The sequence below is a fragment of the Ursus arctos genome, unplaced genomic scaffold, assembly GCF_023065955.2.
Source record: "Ursus arctos isolate Adak ecotype North America unplaced genomic scaffold, UrsArc2.0 scaffold_25, whole genome shotgun sequence".
Classification (NCBI taxonomy): domain Eukaryota; kingdom Metazoa; phylum Chordata; class Mammalia; order Carnivora; family Ursidae; genus Ursus; species Ursus arctos.
Genome location: NW_026622930.1, coordinates 43,139,522 through 43,159,143, shown reverse-complemented (window position 1 = coordinate 43,159,143; position 19,622 = coordinate 43,139,522). Strand labels below are relative to the sequence as shown.

Here is a 19,622-nt window from a genome sequence, read left to right as displayed (position 1 = left end):
CTGACCAATGTCCTGGTGTAGAATGAAGTACAACTTTTCTGTCTGCTTCCCTTCTTAGCAATGACCCCAAAACAACAAAGAAAATGAGAAACACAAACTACCTTTGATGCAATCAGAAATTAACTGACTCCAAATCCAGAAATTAAGATAAAAATGAATGGAAAGATAGATGATCACTAACTTGGAAGGGGAAGGTGATCAGAAATCTGGAAAGGCTCAGGAAAAGGAGATCCTAGGTATTGCTACCTCTTGGCCCCATAACATAAACAAGTTCACCACCACTACCACCAAGGAAGAGAGGTAAATATAGAGAAAAAGAGAAAACGCAAGAATGTGCACATTTTAAGAAAAGATGTTACTGCCATAACAAGACACTAGTAACAGAATGAAACACAACGCAAAAAAGAACTTATAATTAAACATGATAGTCATATCCAGGATTACTCAGAAGAGCATAATATTTCTTTACCAGCAATAGTGAAAGTTAATACACTGAATTAATGCCTTCAAACTTCTGTGGGGAAAATGATTTATAAACTAGAACTTTCCAACCAATCAAACTACTAATCAAGCATGGAGGTAGAAAAAATAAAAACATTTTCAGATATTCAAAGCCTCAACAAATGTACTTAAAGGCATACTCTCGTGGGACTAAAAGATATGCAATTAAATGAGGGAGGAAAGCAAGAAAGATGGTGGTGACATAGTACCCAGAACACAGGTAGTCTTCAGGAAGACAGCTTTGGAGCCAACCTAGAAAACAAACAAGTCCTGAAACAGGAAGACGGAGGACTCCAGAGGGATATCCCGAGGAAAAACTAAAAAGATTCTCCAGTACCTCATATGTTGAGAGGTGGGCAGAGAAGAGAGGGTAAGAGTTTAACCATAGGTAGAATTTTAAATCATAAAATAAGGATCAAACAAGTTAAAAACATAAAGAAATAATTAGCTCTAGGAAATTAAACAACATTGTTCATGAGAAGAATTGCAGTTTTAGTATTATCTTGGCTCGGGACTGAGTTACACTGCCATAATGATGTCAGCAAGGAATACTGACATGATCAAGAAGTATGCGTAACCATATTGGTAGAATGAGGGGAAGGTGGGAGGAATGGTGTAGGAGTTAAGACCTCATTTCCTATAATAAAAGTCAACAGATACCTATTAAGAGAAAGCAGCATGCGTACAAATAATAGGTGTGTTTAGAAATATGATGGAGAGGGGCGCCTGGGTGGCACAGAGATTGGGCGTCTGCCTTCGGCTCAGGGCGTGATCCCGGCATTATGGGATCAAGCCCCACATCAGGCTCCTCCACTATGAGCCTGCTTCTTCCTCTCCCACTCCCCCTGCTTGTGTTCCCTCTCTCGCTGGCTGTCTCTATCTCTGTCAAATAAATAAATAAAATCTTTAAAAAAAAAAAAAAAAAAAGAAATATGATGGAGAATGCTAAAAGCAAAAACGACTGCTTCTGGTGAGACTGAGGTTTTATGGTTTACAGTTACATAGTTTAGAGAGAAATATATATAGTTTATAGCTCAATTCTTTTGTCAAAATTCGTATGTGCTCCACTGAAGAAATATAAAATATAAATTAAAAAAATAAGCTAATATATCTTAACATAGAAATAATCTTTATATATATAGAAAAAGGCCTTTAAGTATCTTGGGTATATTTAAATATTGAACCAAAGGCAAATACAGGAGTGGAGGGATGGCAGGCATGGGGAATCAGAGAAAACCAAAGGTCTAAAAGGCCAAAACTGTATGATCTATCCTACTGTTTGGAATTCTATTTTACTACACTGACTCTTATGGGAGAAAAGGAGTAATAGAGACAACTAGTACACACAGTACAAGCTCCATTATCTCCCAGATGGATTCATCAAATTAAGAATAAGTAATGAAAGTTAACATTTAAGTAGACGGTTTTAAGTCAACTATTTGAAATGGTAATGCTCTTTCTCTTCACAATACAGAAAGTAAGTCCTCCCTTACAAACAAAAAATAAAGAGGTAATCAAGGAACCAAAGGGAGTAACTACAGAAAGGAAACACACACAACTAGTTCCTATTACCCCATTACAAACTATAATTTTATGTACAACTTAATGCTTCAGGATTAAGCTAGTAGAGAATTTGTTTTAGAAACTCTAAGAAATCTGAAATAAAACAAAGGTACTCCGAAAGCACAAAAGCTGTTTTCATTGGCCTAAACAAAAAGGTCAAATCATACTTTCTTCATATATAGAGAGGGGAGAAAAATTAACCCAGGACTATATATTAAATTTACATGAATGCCTCTCCCCTTACCTTGTTGTGCTGCCTCATGCTCTGCTGTTCTCTTCCTGATATAGCTCTGGACTTCTTCCCACCTTCTCTCAGCTTCTTGTAGTTGAACCTGGAAAAAGGGGTAAGTCAGCATAATCACGGGATTTCAAATTAAAAAAAAAAAAAAAGCATCCTCTTTGCTCTTGTCATAAAACTGCTTATTCCATCCGTCTCCTACATTAATAAAATAGGCAGATATGCCCCAGACTTATACAACACAAAGATATCAGCCACAGTCATTCTACCCTCCAATATGCAGGATTTACAAAAACCAAATATCTGGCAGGTAGATCACTACAGCTACTACTATGCATAATCTGATCTATTTAGCTATAATCTGCTGTCCATTTTTATTTTCTTCAGCTGATAGGTTTTCAAAAGACAGGATGTTATCTTTACTGCTAAATCCCAGTAGGTACTTAAAATTCAAATTTTGAGGTGTAGCACAACACTTCAATGATGACTACAGTCTTTAGTATCATTTATCTGCTTATCTGTATCCATAGGAACTTCCATATTTGTTAAGTGCCAGCAGTAAACACACCAGCAAGACAAATTTTGAATAAAAGAAAGGACAATTATATCAATCTCCCATAGGAACCCATGAAAACTTCAAGAAAACAAATTGCACTATTTTCCACATTCAATTATTCTCAAAGTCCTTTTAACCCCTACCACTCTGGAACTGGTATTAGGTATGATTCTATCAGTGACCTAGGTAGGAATCTAACACATTGGACTTACACAAATCGAACTATATGTTCCATAAATCCTCTCTCCAGTAAAAAGAGGAAAGGACAATTCTATTCATCACTCTACTCAATGCGCATATGCTATAAGGTGCAAAAGAAACAAATCTGTTCTTCTGTAGCCTGAGCAACCCCATGCATCACTTCTCAGCATGAGCTTCTCATGGTACTAAGTACCATTCTGGTGTCTAAAGAAACTGATCTTTTTTATACTATGGCTCATGTGAAAGCTACTGAAGCATTTCTTGGTCTTGTGCTAAAGCAAAGGAAAATCACCTATTCCAATGCTGGAAGAAAAATATGTTCTACTGAACTTACTGAAAAACCCAAGTTACGGATGATAAATGATATTAAAGTTAATTTTAACTACTTGATTTTTGCCTCACACATGTGAACCCTAACCACCCAAATAAGAAACTGTTTGTTATCAATCAGCAAATTTCATTTTTCATATCTTCAAACAGCTTTTAACTTCAGACTCAAGCCTATAGTCAATTCTCTCATTAATGCCATGCTGCTACACAGGCAGAACACTTAGCCTACCGGTTCGTTTAAGCCTAAAACTACATTTCTCAAACCTACACGTACATTTAGGTCCCTGAACTGAATATCTACATTATTTATGAAATGATAAATAAGGGTGGGAACAGATCACCTTCAACTGAGTAACTGCTTGCTCGGCATTCTTCTTTTGGACTTCCTCTTGCTGTAGCTTCCCTGTTTTCTCGGTTAGCTCATTAACCAACCTAGCATAATCCTGGCGTAGTTTATTTAGTTCAGCCGACTGCCTGAAAACAGTAACTAGATTAGGAACCTTCTATTATTACAAACACATAAAAAGAATAAACAAAACATATTTGATATTTGTTTTTCTGAGCAATTTCACTTATAGCCATTCAGAAAATGTTTTAAGTGACTACTAATAATGAAGCCTGGTTGACTATAATCTCTGAATCATTCTGGTAACAATTACGCAATTCAAAAATCACCATAATCAAGAAAAATGGATGACCACACACTCATGAGCATAAGTCAACAGTGTCACTCTCCAACTGGTGTTCTGAAAATCTATTAAAATCAGTCAGGCAGAGTGCTTATTTTGTAAGCATGGTACTTACTAACTCTTCTCTAAGGCACAGTTTCTCAAAGTATAGCCCAGAGCCAATTTCATCACTATCACAAGGCATACATCTTAATACGCAGATTCCTGGGCTCCAGACCTCAGAGCCACTGAATCATAATCTTTTAGGAGTAGGACTCAAGAATATGCTTTTTTAATGAACATGCCAGATGCCCTTCAGAATAATGAAGTTTTAAGAACTACTGTTAAAGGATAGATGTTTTAAAACTTATAAATTCAGTTTCATAAACTTGTAGACAATGTTGCACCACTAACACTAGTATTTATCACACAGTTTAGCTGAAGTGGTTCTTCACATAGCAAGAAAATTGTTTTTGAAAATTAATTCATTTTAGAAACAAATGTAAAACACAGAAGTCTAACCAATTACTATCAAACACCATTTTGATGGTTCAAGAAAATATTCTGCCATTCAATTAAAAATAAAACATTTGGAAACATACTTGCTTTCTAGCTGGTTTGTAGTGTTGCTGACAGCATCTCTCAGTATGCCATTCTCCTGCTTCAAGTGAGCTATCTCTGCCTCCATCTGCTCACGAACTTGCTGGAACTGAAAGTATTTTACAAACATAAGATTTAGAAACAATGACTGCCAAAGCTAACTTAAAAGAAACTTTATTATAATGAGAATGTAAAAAGCATCAATAGAATGAAGTTTGGACCATCTTTCTCAAATAAATATAAACAAACTTAAAGGATGAATTACATTTTGATTGTGGTGAATGCAAAGTAAATACAAGCTGCCACAACATTCCAGAATGCAAGTAGACGCTAGCTGCTATCAAACTGGAAATGGAAAATAAATACAAATAGAAATGCTGTTTTAGAAATAAAGGACTCAGAATTTCTTTCCTACCCGAGACTCCTATAGAATAATCTTATCTTGATCCTATATCAATTTTATGTCAGCAGTCTTTAATGAAAGATTTTAGTAATCACAAGTTTAAAAACTGAAAATATGTCTAACACATTTATATTAACTTACAAATTGAGCTGTAACCAAATAGATGGCAAATTCATCATGCAAAAATCTACTCACTAAAATATTCTGGCCTTTTATTTATTTCAGAATTACAGAACCAAGAGAGAAAGAATACTGAATCTTATATTCCCATAAGTATAGGTCTTATTTTAGAATGTGAAATAATCTTAATAATTTTAAGAAAACCTATTCAATTGACAGAAATTAAAGTATATGTATCTATTTTTCAGACAACATATCACACAGAACCTATATCCTGGCTTCTAAAAAAGAAAAATGATAAATCACCTTCCACCCTCAATAAGAGTATTACAAATACTTGACTAATTTCCAAGTTAAAAGCAGCAATTAAGAAAAAGAAAAAAAAAATCACCTGAGTCTAGGAAAATCCATTCTTCAATAACCTATTTATCATTGGGAAAGAATATCTCAAATGGCTGGGGGTTGGAAAGACAGAGGACTGCGTCAAATGAAAGCACAAAGCAGTGGACACTGTAAGAACCTGACAACAGATTCATTCACTTCTTGTTTGTTGTTAGTGTTATTTCTGTGGAAAACACTGGGACTTTGATAGCAGTGAGGAATAATTTAAGATTTTTCAGCAGACTAGCAATGTGATCAAAGTAGTATCTTAGAAACAAAAATCTGACACTATTTACGTGTTCGAATGGAAATGAGAGATTAAAAAGCCACTATAATTATGCCAGTATGAAATAATAAACTAAGGTGATGTCTAAGAACTGAATGAAAGAAGTACCTTGAAATAAAGTATTTTAAAGATTTCAGAAAAAACTGTAAACTGGGCAAGAGAGAGAAGTCAAAGGATTCAAGCGTAAGGATAATAATGCCTCAGATGTTGGAAAATAAGAACTTGATCAAAAGCAAGAGCTTGATTTTAGACATATGTTAAATTTGAGGTGATGACGAGAGCTTCCAAACTGAAGCATTAGCTAGCAATGGAAATAATTCAAAAGACCACTGGCCCAAAAGTTCAAGTAGGAGGAATATCAGACACCCACTAGATTAGCCAACCCAAACCATGTTCTTCAACAGCCTCTCCATCAACGATAAAAATGGTATTTCAGGGGTGCCTGGGTGGCTGAGTCGTTAAGCGTCTGCCTTCGGCTCAGGGCATGATCCTGGCGTTCTGGGATCGAGCCCCACATCAGGCTCCTCCACTGGGAGCCTGCTTCTTCCTCTCCCACTCCCCCTGCTTGTGTTCCCTCTCTCGTTGGCTGTCTCTCTCTCTCTGTCAAATAAATAAATAAAATCTTAAAAAAAAAATGGTATTTCAATCAGAGAAGGCGAGAGAGAGAGAAAAATCAACCAACCAACCACTGGTTCAGACTTAACTGGAATTATGAAAACGAGTATTATGCAGAAAAGACAGTAAGAACTGAACCTTCTGAACACTGTAAGAAGAGAGGTGAAACAAGAGACAGGTCACTTAGGCCAAAACCTTAGGAGTCATCCTTCATTATCAGCTCTCTTTTGCTCTCCTCCACTCCATCACCAAGCCCCATCTACTTACTCTTCTATATCACTCAAACTCAACCCCTCGTTGTCAACATCTGATTTTATTTTATTTTTTTTTAAAGATTTTATTTATTTATTCGACAGAGATAGAGACAGCCAGCAAGAGAGGGAACACAAGCAGGGGGAGTGGGAGAGGAAGAAGCAGGCTCACAGCGGAGGAGCCCGATGTGGGGCTTGATCCTGTAACGCCAGGATCACGCCCTGAGCAGAAGGCAGACGCCCAACGGTTGTGCCACCCAGGCGCCCCAACATCTGATTTTAGGCCCTTGTTTTCAGACTTGGATTCCTGCAAAAGCCTTGCAATTATCTCATTCCACTCTCCACACTGCTACCAGAATAGTAATTAAAAATACTAATATAATAACTGCTGAGTTGCTTAAATTCTTTTAATGGCTCCCCAGTCTTCAGGTATATAAGGCCCTTGAAGACAGGGCCTCTATTTACACCTCTCGATCTTTTCCTCATTCCAGCCCTGATTTCCAAACACAACTCCTACTGCATTTCTCACAATCATCACTGGGGCAATCTCTTAACAGAAACACCTGGGATGCACTCATTAAAAAGCTCCATCCTGGGCCCCAAAATAGACCACCACACAATCACCTCTAGGAATGGGACTAAGGAATCACACCAAGTAATAACCCAGTGCCCATTTCTTCACTCTCTTACCTAATAAGGCCTAATTGTTTTAAAACACTGAACATAGTTTGCATATCATTTCTAATAAGTCTTCCTTATAATCCTCCTCTTCCCTATTGCCCATCCCAATGGTTCCAAAGCACTCACTGCTTACCTCTACAGTAATCCCCCCTTATCCATGGTAATACCTTCCAAGACCCCCAAGAAGATGCCTAAAACTGCAGAGTACTAAACCATGGGTCTACTATGTCTTTTCCCTATATATACATACATATATATCACAAAGTTTAATTTATAAGTTAAGCACAGTTAAGAGATCAATAACTAAAAACAGAACTATAACAATATACTGTAATAAAAGTTACATGAAGGTAATCTCTCTCAAAATATATTATACTGAATTTACCCTTCTTATGATAACACGAGATAATAAATGCCTACACGATGAGATGGGAGGTAATGAAATAGGCACGGTGACACAGCGTCAGGCTACTACTGACCTTCTGACAACGTGTCAGAAGGAGAATCATCTGCTTCCAGGCCGCAGTTGACCATAGGTAAGTGAAACCACAGAAAATGAAACGGGAATAACGCGGGACCACTATATTACAATGGAGTATTTACTTGTCAGCTTCCAGCCTCTGCCTCAACCCCACTTCGAAAAGGTGCTTACTTACAGACAAGGAGCCAGTTTAGCCATTGTACCATCGCCCACCACACAGCCTTGCACATATTAGGCACTTGAAGTTTGTTAACTGATGAATGCAAAATTTCATTTTGTTTTCAAAAAATAAAAAGTTACCTTCATCTGCATCTGCTGAGTCTCTTGATAACTAACATGCATTTTGTTCTGAAATACATTATGTTCCTTTTCTAATGTTCCAATCCGATCTTTCATCCTTGCTATAACCACATTGCTTCTTTCTTTCTCTGACATCATTTCCTAGAAGAATAAGCCAGAAAAAGTTATGCAAATTTATTTAAAAAAAATAAGTACTATTAGATTATAATAAAAAAAACATTTTTAGCATCAGCCAAAATGATGTTAGTAAGACAATAATGAATTTTGAGGTCAAAGGTTTAAAAAAGAAATTGTCTCTGCATGTTACCTGTATCTACCTTTATACCAATTACTTTCATAAACACTTTGCTGTTCTGTTTACCCTTATTCCAAATGCACTTTCTGGTCTAAGAGTTAAAAAGCTGAACCTAGAATAAATCCTACATTCTAACTTGATTATAAGAATGAAAAGTTTTAAATAAATAACCTAAATAAATAAATAACCTAAAAAAATAACCTAGCAGAGAAAAGAAGAAGTCTCTTTCCTAAGAGAAAAGAAAAAGACATGTTTATAGCAGAATGGAAGATGGAATAAGGGAAAGCAAAAAATCAGAACTCCAAGTTTTATTATCCTCCCAAGTCAAATCTTAAAAGGGTGATTTCATTTTGTGTTGAAACTATCGTGAACTCCTAGAACAAATATTATCGAAGTAAAAGAGAGCCAACCAACTTTAAAGTTATCTGCAGGCATGATCAGTTTATATCCCCTTCTCTAAGAAACTGAAAAAATTTAAAACTTTTTTTTTAAGTGAGTATATGCGCACATATGGGGGTGGGGGGGGCAGAGCAAGAGGGAGAAAGAGAATCTTAAGTAGGTTCCACGCCAGCGTGGGACCCAACACTCAATCTCACAACTCTGAGATCATGACCTGAGTCGAAATCAAGAGTCAGATGCTTAACTAAATGAGCCACCAAGGCACCCCCAAAATTTAAAACTTTTATGTACTTGATGGTTTCCTCCCATAAGAGTTTACTTACATCTGCAAAGAAAAAAAGTACACACATCTTATATAGCTCAATGAATTACTACAAAGTGGATACCTTTTTAATTTTTTAATTATAGTCAGAAAACTATAGCCACATGAAACTATACTAAAGTGTGTGATCCTAAGGAAACACTTAGTAACAACGTTGACTAATCTTAACCTAAGTTTTTTCATTAACTTTATTTGCTTCAAATTCACATAAAAGGTTTTATATTCAAATGAGGCCATCCTCATAATGTCATCAAGTAGCTTCATGAATTATAAAAAAAATAAACCTCATTTACTGTATTTAATTCCAAAAAGGAGAAACAAGTACCTCAGGAGGAATAAGACTACATTTTCTTCAGAACTTCAATTATGTTCTCAGTCTACATAATTTTTTTTTAGAGATATAACAGACATAGAACATCACACAAGTTTCAGGTATACAACACGTTTCGGTATTTATATATTGCAAATTGATCACCATAAGAAGTCTAGTTAACATCACCACTATGGCTACAAATTTTTTTTCCCATGATGAGAACTTTTAAGATATACTTTCTTAGTGACTTTCAAATATATAACACAGTATTACTAACTACAGTCACCATGCTGTACATTACATCCCCAGGACGGATTTATTTTCTAATTAGAAATTTTTATCATGACATGATTTTTACATAATTTTTTAAAGATTTTTTTGGTTTGTTTTTTGTTTTTTAACCTCTCAGAGTAAAATTTCTGGGGTTTGAAGAACTTCATTGATTAAAAATTGTAAATATTTATCACAAGGACCTTTGTAAATAAAATTACCTATTAAGAGTTCCACATTTATCCTATTGGATTTAAACAAGATCACACCTAGTTCTGTGCTTCCTTAGAGACTAATTTTAGGTCAGATCCAACTGAAACATGCCCCCAATGCCCGAATGCTTCTGTTATTTGAAATTAATATATTTAGGAGCACTGTTATTTTAAATTCATAACTCAACTGTAGGCTATAACAACATGAAAAAGTGAGACACCACCACCACAATTCTACAAGAAACTGACTTTTACTGGGTATAAATTTGCTATACAAATAATTAAATCCGTAATTACAGACAATTTCTGAAATCTTTCACTGCTTCTGATTCAGAACATATATCCCTTAAATACAAGAATGTCATCACCTGAGTTAACTGCTTACACCGATCCTTAATAGCAGCAGCATCTTCCTTCACAGCAGCAAGTAACTTGTCTTTTTCTTGAAGCTGATGTACAAGTGCAGTCAATTCTCCTTTACTTGACTACAATCAATACAGAATTAGTAAGAGTTAACATGAGCTAATGAAAATTATGAAAATGAAGTATCTAGTATCAAGTGTTCTTAAGCCAAAGCAAAGATCACAATTATATATAAATTAGAATCATGGCCAAGTACTAGTCAGTGAAGTATCATTTGTGAAAGTCACTGTATCATTCTATATTCTGATGCATGCAATAGGATACATATCAACCAAGAAATAAATTTTTTACAAAGAATTCTAAGACTCCAGTTTTAGACCCAGAGTCAAGATAGCCATCTCCTTCTTCTCCTCCTAAAAGATCAAAAGAGGACTATAAAACCAAAATGAAACAATCATCTGTAATATCAAAACATGAGAAAAGACTGCCAAAAGTAGTAGAGATCAAATACAAGTGCCTGACAACCCTGTCAAAATATACAAGACTGTAGAAGTGCCCCAGTGCCTAGTTCTCTGAAATTAACTGGCATGTTCTGAAAGGAAAAAACCAATAATCTTCCATTTGACGTAAGGAACAAAGACAGAAGGTAGGAATCTTCTTGAAAGGAGAGCTCAAGCAAGAAAGAAGAAATCATACAAACTTTACAAAGAGAGCAGCTAGTTAGGAAGAGTTGTGAGAAAGTCTCTACAGTAAGACTTCATAGTGAAGTCTTTTTTTTTTTTTTTAAGATTTTATTTATTTGACAAAGAGAGAGCAAGAGAGCACAAGCAGGGGAAGTGGCAAGCAGAGGGAGAGGGAGAAGCAGAGTCCCCACTGAGCTGGGAGCCCAATCCCAGGAACCCTGGGATCATGACCCAGGACCCTAGGATCATGACCTGGGCTGAAGGCAGATACTTCATCTGAGTCACCCAGGTGCTCCACAGTAGTGAAGTCTTTTATCTGGGAAGATGAAAGGCTAGAAGAACTTATTTTCACACACAGCCTAAGGAAAACAGCAGTTAGACTTGGTCCTTTGATTATTAATCTCCAGGCACACGGTTGATCCAAGAGGAACACCCTCACTAAAAGAGTGCGGATTAAAAAGAAAACAGGGTCATGGCTCCTGGGTGGCTCAGTCGGGTAAGCATCTGCCTTTTAGCTCAGGTCATGATCCCAGGGTCTGGGGATCCAGACCCACACTGGGCTCTCTGCCCTGCAGGGGGCCAAGCTGCTTCTCCCTCTTCCTCTGCTCTCTGTGTCAAATAAATAAATAAAATCTTTTAAAAAAGGGGGGGGGGGGTCGATGCAAGATACCTGAAAAAAGGAAAACAATAAAAATAAATGACAAGTGAAAAAAAATCACCAAAAAGGGATTGTCAAAAAGCAGACAAAATTGTGTTAAAAAGTATCACCATGATTTTTAAAAATCTTACAGCAGTCATTTCTGGAAAAATAAGAGCAAAGAACAGAGCTCACAAGAAAAGATAAGCTCAAAGAAAAGACCAGAGAATGAGATGAAATATGAGCTGGCAAAACCTGAAGTGGAAGTACAAGTAATACCACCTCAGAAACACAATCCAATCAGAAGCAGAGAACAGAAAAAGACACACTGCTGAACTATGGTAAGGGAGAATCCACGATGGAGAAAAGTAAATAAGAAGAAAGAAAACCAAAAGCTTTTTTTTTTAAGGATCAAAATGTGAAAAATAAAGACAATAGGCAAAGATTTAGTATATGCTTAATCGATACCCATTATTTCAATTATGCTAAGGGACAAATTTCATAATTGAAAAGACATGTTTTATTCAGAGAAATACTGAGAGAGGACTCACGAGTCAAGGCCAAAACCATATTAAATTTACTGCTGAACTGAAAAGAAGCTGAATCCCTTGATGTTTGTACAGTAGGGTGGACACTGGAAAAGTCCAATAAACAATAAATACTTGGGTAGATTGCCCCATAGGATGTTTTAATTCTGAGAGTGTAGTCGGACAAAAATACATGAAAAGAGTGGAAAATTCAGTATGGTCTCAGACCTCTATCCAGCTACATGAGTAGAGAATGGTAAAGCAAGCGTGAAAAATTCTCAAGAAAGTGAAACCCCGAAATATTATACCCCACCAAATATCATTCAAATATAATGACAACAAAAAAGCATTTTAACTTGCCAGAATTTGGGAAATATAGTTCCTATGAGCCCTCCTTAAAGAAATTCCAGGAAAAATAACTTTATCCAACCAAGAAATGAATACAGAAACTATGGCAAAAGAACGGTTATCAAGCTTTAAACCCACCATTAACCTGTAAAATTATGACTAAAGCAAACATGAAAATTACAGTCACAAAACAAATATTAAATATTCTAAGTATCTGATAAACGATGTTATTATTAACAAAAGTTGAGAGGCAAAAAGGAGAAAGTGTAGGAAAACATTTAAGTAGGCAGACCTCCTCCTGTTATACAGCAGAGTCAAAAGAGTTAATAATTTAAAGCTGAAAAATCACATAACTGAGGCAAGTATATTTAAAGGCCAACACTAAGAAATTAATAATCAACTAAAATATCAAATCAAATATTTTCTTACTAATAATTACATTAACAGTTAACATTTTTGAGCAATTACTGCATGCTAGGAACTCTGAGCACCCACTATGTATTATTTCATTTAATTTTCAAAACCTGATTATCATTCCCGTTTGGGAAATAAGGAAACTGAGGCACTGGGGTTAAGTCACTTACCTAACGCGAAACAAATTTCATGTAGCAGAACTCAGATTTGAATCCAGGAAATCTGACTCTAGAACCCAGTATATTAACCTACGTCTAATACAGAAGGCAAGTGTGTTATTGTTTAAAGACACATGCCTGCACACATGCACACAACATAAAATCTCCTCAACTCTGCAACCCCTTTAGTGTTTATCCTCCTCTTCCCATCTAAAGTTACTCAAACTGGACACACCGTCACCTTTCCTATTTATTACTTACTTACAGTCCAATACTCCAATGAAACTGCCTTCACTGAGGATATCAAATCCAATTTTTCCATCCTAATCCTCCTTGATCACTCTAAAGCATGTCCCTGTTGACTTTTCCCTCCCCCGTGAACTCACTACCCTCCTTAAGCGTCTGGGATTCCACGGTCTCCTGCTGCTGCTCCTCCTCTTCAGTATCCTTTGTGGTGGTTTTCCCTGACCTTTAAATGCTGGTGTTTCTCAGGGCTCATTCTTGAACTTTCTTAGCATTCCCCACATCCTCTCCGGTCTAATACACATTTATCATGTGTATTGGTGATAGCAGATTACTTTCCTAAGTCACACACTAAGTGATCTTTTTTCAACTCCACAGAAATATGTATTCAACTGTGAAATGAATATACCCACTTAAATGATCCAAAGGATGCCTAGAACAACTTCCTAAAATTTTTCACAACCTTCTACTCTCTCCTCCTCAGCGAAGTGTTCATAAATACCACTGTCACCACAATCTATCCAGTTACTCAAGAGCAAAAACAAGCATTCATTCTAGACTCTTCTTTAGCTACCGTATCTAACTTGTCAGCAAGTTCTCTAACTCCTGTATCTCCATCCTATGTTGGTGCTCCCGTACTTATCTTCACCCTTAATCTGGAACAATCTTCATTAGGTGGGGATTTATTTATACCTGGAACTTTGCCATCTATTAAAAGGTCTGACCAAGACAGTTTCTATGACAGGAAAAGGGAGAAACTAAACTTACTTTGGAGATACAGAGGACCTACAAAGATAGTGAGTGAGTCCCTGCAGATGAGAACAGAATCACTCCATGAGAAACCCAGAACAATAAAATTTTAAAAGAAAGCCAAAAAGTTCCAAAGAGGGGGAAAATGTTAAGTTGCAAAATACTCTACTTCAAAATGCTATCTTTAAGAGTACCCAACTTCCTCCTTGGCCTGCCTAAAATAGCTATCAAGGGGAGGCTGATTTACCACCCAGTCTCTAGAGTTCAAAGCTATCGCAGACAACAAAATAATTACTTTTGCCCCCATAAGCCACCACCAACATCCTCAGAAGAGAACACTTAAAGCAATTATTTTCCATTTTAAAAAGCAGTAATTTCAAACTTCAGGCAAACTTCAACTAGAGGCTTTTCCCTTATCCCCACAAATAACTAAGAACCCTTTTAAGATACACACTTACCCAATAAAAAAAAGTAAATCAAAGGCAAATTCTTCAATTAAGAATTTCAAGAAAGTTTCTTGCAACAGAATAATCTGATTTGGTATCCAAAGTCACATGCAGTTACCACACGTACCCTGATTAACCCCGGAATACCTTGTTCACTCTGCACCATTGCTAGCACCATGTGGAGACCGTCCAACAAGCAAACTACATTATAAAATGCCAGAGTTATAAAACACACTGTCCATAGATCTTCGGAAGTACAGACAGACTTAATATGCTATGATAAATGCTATGACAAAAAAGTCCAGATGATTAGGAGAAAGACCAACAGAGAGAACAATTTAGACTGAATTCGACTACTGAAGGTAATCAAGTGAGGGGGATGGCTTGGACTGAAGAAAAAATGGAAGCCACTCATGGTTTTAAAGCAGGTAAGTGGTTAGTGTGTGTTAGTGTGTCTATGTGTGTGTTTAGAATAAGAACAGTTAAGTCCAGCATCTAATAGTGAATACCAGACATGATGTCATCTTATCTCACACAAGTAACATCTGAAAACTTATCACCTTTCCCAGTATGACATAGTATACACGATAATATAGTGGGCATGACCCATGAGAAATTAAATATTAACTCCATGGACTGTCTTTTGTTTTGGGAGGGTTGTTTTTTTTACAAATCTTAGTCAGTCATAGCAGTAATTCTACTATTCAAACCACTTATTTTAGAAGGATGATCACACACACACTCCCAGGTTCTTTGAAGTGTGCTATACTGAGTCACAGAAACATTCCATATAGTCTATCCAAAAATCACCTGACCTTGCCTTCAATACTTCCAAGCAGAGCAAAGCAAGGTTAAGTGCCAAATGACTTTAAAGTCCTATAAATCATCTTACTCATTGTAAGCACTTCACTTTTGTCAAAGTATCAGATGACTCAGACACCTGACTGAATAAGTGTATTGATTAGTATGGCTATAAGAAATAACTTCTGAAGCCATTCTGGAATTAAATGTGACTATGTGCTTTGGAATATGAATGATGGAAATGTGAATTTATTCCTCTAGCAAAAGTCTTGTTATTTTTTTTTTCCTTCAGAGTGTGAGCAGAGAAGGAGGGGTAGAGGGAGAGAGACTCTCAAGCAGGCTCCACACCCAGCACCGAGCCTGACATGGGGCTCCATCTCACAACCCCAAGATTACGACCTGAGCCAAAATCAAGAGTTGGACACCTAACCAACTGAGACACTCGGGCACTTCTTGTTTGATGAACTTAAATCACTATTCCCAAATATCCCCATAATCAAAAATATGCTTACCCTCTTTAAAGCATCCTGTATCACACCAGACTTCTCCTTTAACAGGTCTACAACACAAAGGGCCTCATCTTCAGAAAACATCATAGTCTTCAAGGACAGAAGAAAGTCTTTAAATTTCACTTCAGCATTTTCTTTAAAAAAAATAAAGAGTTGGCATTTAAGAAACACAAGTAATAACTTCAGCAAAGGTAAGCATCAAGAATTCTTGACCCAGGGGCGCCTGGGTGGCACAGCGGTTAAGCGTCTGCCTTCGGCTCAGGGCGTGATCCCGGCGTTATGGGATCGAGCCCCACATCAGGCTCCTCTGCTATGAGCCTGCTTCTTCCTCTCCCACTCCCCCTGCTTGTGTTCCCTCTCTCGCTGGCTGTCTCTATCTCTGTCGAATAAATAAATAAAATCTTTAAAAAAAAAAAAAAAAAAAAGAATTCTTGACCCAGAAAGTCAATAACCAAGAGAAAATAGATTTACAATTCAGGTCAAACAACAAAAAATGTTCCAGTCAAGAGAGAAAAAAGTGTTCATCATCTTTAATATATGATGGAATAATTACATTAACTAAAAATTTGATCGAACTGCAGAATACTTTAAAGTGCCAGCAACCCCCACTTTATTTTTTTTTTAAGATTTTATTTATTTATTTGACAGAGAGAGAGACAGCCAGCAAGAGAGGGAACACAGGCAGAGGGAGTGGGAGAGGAAGAAGGAGGCTCCCAGCGGAGGAGCCTGATGTGGGGCTCGATCCCAGGACCCTGGGATCATACCCTGAGCCGAAGGCAGACGCTTAACGACTTAGCCACCCAGGTGTCCAGTAACCCCCACTTTAAAAACAAACATTCAGGGGCTCCTGGGTGGCTCAGTCGTTAAGTGTCTGCCTTCAGCTCAGGGCATGATCCCAGTGTTCTGGGATCGAGCCCCACATCGGGCTCCCTGCTCAGCGGGAAGCCTGCTTCTCCTTCTCCCATTCCCCCTGCTTGTGTTCCCTCTCTCTGTCAAACAAATAAATAAAATCTTTAAAACAACAACAACAAACATTCAAATGTCTAGTATACTAGTATCTATACCAGATATGTTCACAAATACTCTCCTTTAACCTTAGTACTCATGACATATAAATCAAATTTTATAGAGAAAATAAGCCCAAAGATAATTCTAAAAAGGAAATCTGGCTTGATAAATATCAAATAAATACAAACAATCTTGACATTTAAAAAAATTCATGCATCAAGCACCCCCTGATTCACCCAATTTCCCCAGGGGGATCTTAATTTCAAGCACGAACCTCCTCTTCTTATAAAGCAACTGCAACCCATTAGACCCAATGAAGCCCAGGGTTTTGATAGTTCAGTAACATGGTAAGTTTAAAAAATCAGATGAGTGAATGTGTGAGGACAAGGGGTATATGGGAATTCTCTGTACTTTCCACTCAATTATGCTGTGCAGCTACCACTACTCTTTAAAAAAAAAAAAAAAGTCTATTAAAAAGGTAATAATAAAAGGTGGTTGTGAATTAGCATAGAAACCTCACAAGTGACTAACAGCCAGAGAGAGAGAGAGAGAGAGAGAGAGAGAGGAAAAAAAAAAATCACCAGACAGCAAAATAACCGTGAGATCTTGGGAAAGTCAAATTCAAGGGTCCAGCTCCACAAAACTTAGCAGGCTGGACTAGAAAATTACCAATAAACCTTTTACTACAAAGATTCTTTTGTTCTTTTACAATTCACTGTTTCTATGAGAAAATTTACTTGACTCCACCCAGAACTCAAAAATGTGTTTCTCCAATATAACAAACTATTGCATGCCATGTGTTACCTTTGTCAGTTTCAGTCTTCAATTTTTTAGCCCCCGTTTTCTGGATTCCTTCTACTTGGTCAGATTTAATTAGATCAATAACCTCTCTCTTATCCAGCACAGGATTTGAATCAGCATTATCCATCAAAGGAATATAAGTAGTGGGATGAATAAGGGGTTCATCTACCAAGACTGCAATTTAAATTCAACAAAATTATAATTACTCAGGGCTTTATATACTGGAGTAATTAATAACATGCACACACACTTAAGTTTAATGATAAATGCAGTTATTTTCAAATATCTAACACCAACTTGGCTTTAAATTCCTATTTTATCATTTAACATGTCAAAACATTCTAATTAAAGCAGTACCCGTTTAATATTATTTTACAGTAAATCATTTAAGTTATCTAAAAGTGTGTTAGCATATCTCCTCTAATGCATTTGAAGATTTCTTCTTCTACATCTTTACATTTTAGTTAGTTCTCATTTTCTTCCTGTTTTAACTAAAAATCCTTTCACATTTAATTAGTGCTCAAGGAAAACTATTAATCTGTATTTATGTTGGTACTTTACTGAATTCTTACTGCAAATGCTAGTTTTTAATTGAGTCACTTTCTAGGTACAAAAATCAGTCATTGTTCCTTGCAGATATCGTCTCATTTCTAAAAGTTATGCCTGTAATTTCCATGGCACATCTTACTAAACTGATTAAAAATTGCTAAACAACATTAGAAGCGGAGGTAGGAAGCCTCCTTACACTTTGTTCCCAATTTTAACAGGAAGAACTTTAAAAGTTTGAACATTAAAGTCTGATGTGTGCTGACTAGAGATATAAACTTCCACACACATATGAAAATCTCTATTACTTTTTAAAAAAAACTTTTGGGCACACAGTTTTTATTTAAAATTTTAATAAATATTTAATATCAACAAATGTTTATGGGTAACATTTTTCTATACCTAGTTGCTTGATACATCATAATTTCAATACAAATAACAGAACTTCAGATTTCCCTTTGCAATTGTACTATTTTCTAGCACTAGTTGATACCACAGCCCAGCATTATTTGAATATCACCATTTAATCTACATTCATTTCATAACTGCTTTCCCTAGACAATTCTGAACATATAAAAATTGCTCCATCACTCTTAATTGGATGCTTCCTAAATGTACATGCAAACTATGTTTAGGAAGTAACTGGAAATACAGGGTAATGACAGATCTGGCCAATGTCCTCCAGCAAAATCTTTAAGTGATATTTTAAAATACAAATGTTTCAGGAATACTTTTCTTCTACAATTTGTATGCTATTTACAATATTTCCAAAACTCAAATAAGAATAGAATATTTAATAAATGGTTTGTCCTTTTTAAATTTCAGATAAACTTCTTCATCACAAACTTAGACCCTGGCCATCTGTCAAAGCACTATGAAATCCCAAGACTCAAGAGATCTCTGGACTTGTATTAGCATTAACGATTGTTATAGTACACATTAAGCTGGGAATTAAAGAGCATGTGAGGTCTCCAGGGTCCTTGTCCTAGTGTACTTCTCTAGAATTAGTACTTATAAAATACATATCTACACATTTCACCGTTTTCTGCCTTTTGCTTCTTTGAAGATACTTTCTTCTTTCCTGATCCACTTTCTTGTTTAGTCTCTTGATGAAGGGGTAATGATTCTTGCTTTTTTGAAGGTGCCAGAAGAGTTTCCACCTTCTTATCCTGATCATCTTTATAGAAAATAAATGAAAAGTCATCATAGCAAACAATGCAAAAGATTCATTTACTAATGAATAATCAGCAAACACAGAAGATTCAATTACTAATGAATAATTCCCAGAATGCTTTACCTTCAAATTTTTTAACTTTCTCATAACATCATTCTACCTTTCTTACTCTGTTACACCTGTTTTTAACTTCGTCAAGACTTCTAAGTACTCGCTCCTTTTATATCC

At 36.3% G+C, this 19,622-nt stretch overlaps 1 protein-coding gene across 5 annotated transcripts in view; it reads right to left on the bottom strand.

The window, feature by feature from the left end:
* The window catches only part of KTN1 (kinectin 1), a 101,388-nt gene that overhangs the window by 45,447 nt on the left and 36,319 nt on the right, over positions 1-19,622 (bottom strand). For all 5 annotated transcript variants that reach the window (XM_026480324.4, XM_026480327.4, XM_026480328.4 and 2 more), the window contains exons 3-10: positions 19,260-19,397; positions 17,678-17,848; positions 15,869-15,999; positions 10,355-10,471; positions 8,176-8,316; positions 4,660-4,766; positions 3,731-3,863; positions 2,309-2,396 (exon numbers count right to left, since the gene is read on the bottom strand). In XM_026480324.4, coding sequence (XP_026336109.2) covers positions 2,309-2,396; positions 3,731-3,863; positions 4,660-4,766; positions 8,176-8,316; positions 10,355-10,471; positions 15,869-15,999; positions 17,678-17,848; positions 19,260-19,397 — 1,026 coding nt within the window. The remainder of the gene's footprint in view (positions 1-2,308; positions 2,397-3,730; positions 3,864-4,659; positions 4,767-8,175; positions 8,317-10,354; positions 10,472-15,868; positions 16,000-17,677; positions 17,849-19,259; positions 19,398-19,622) is intronic.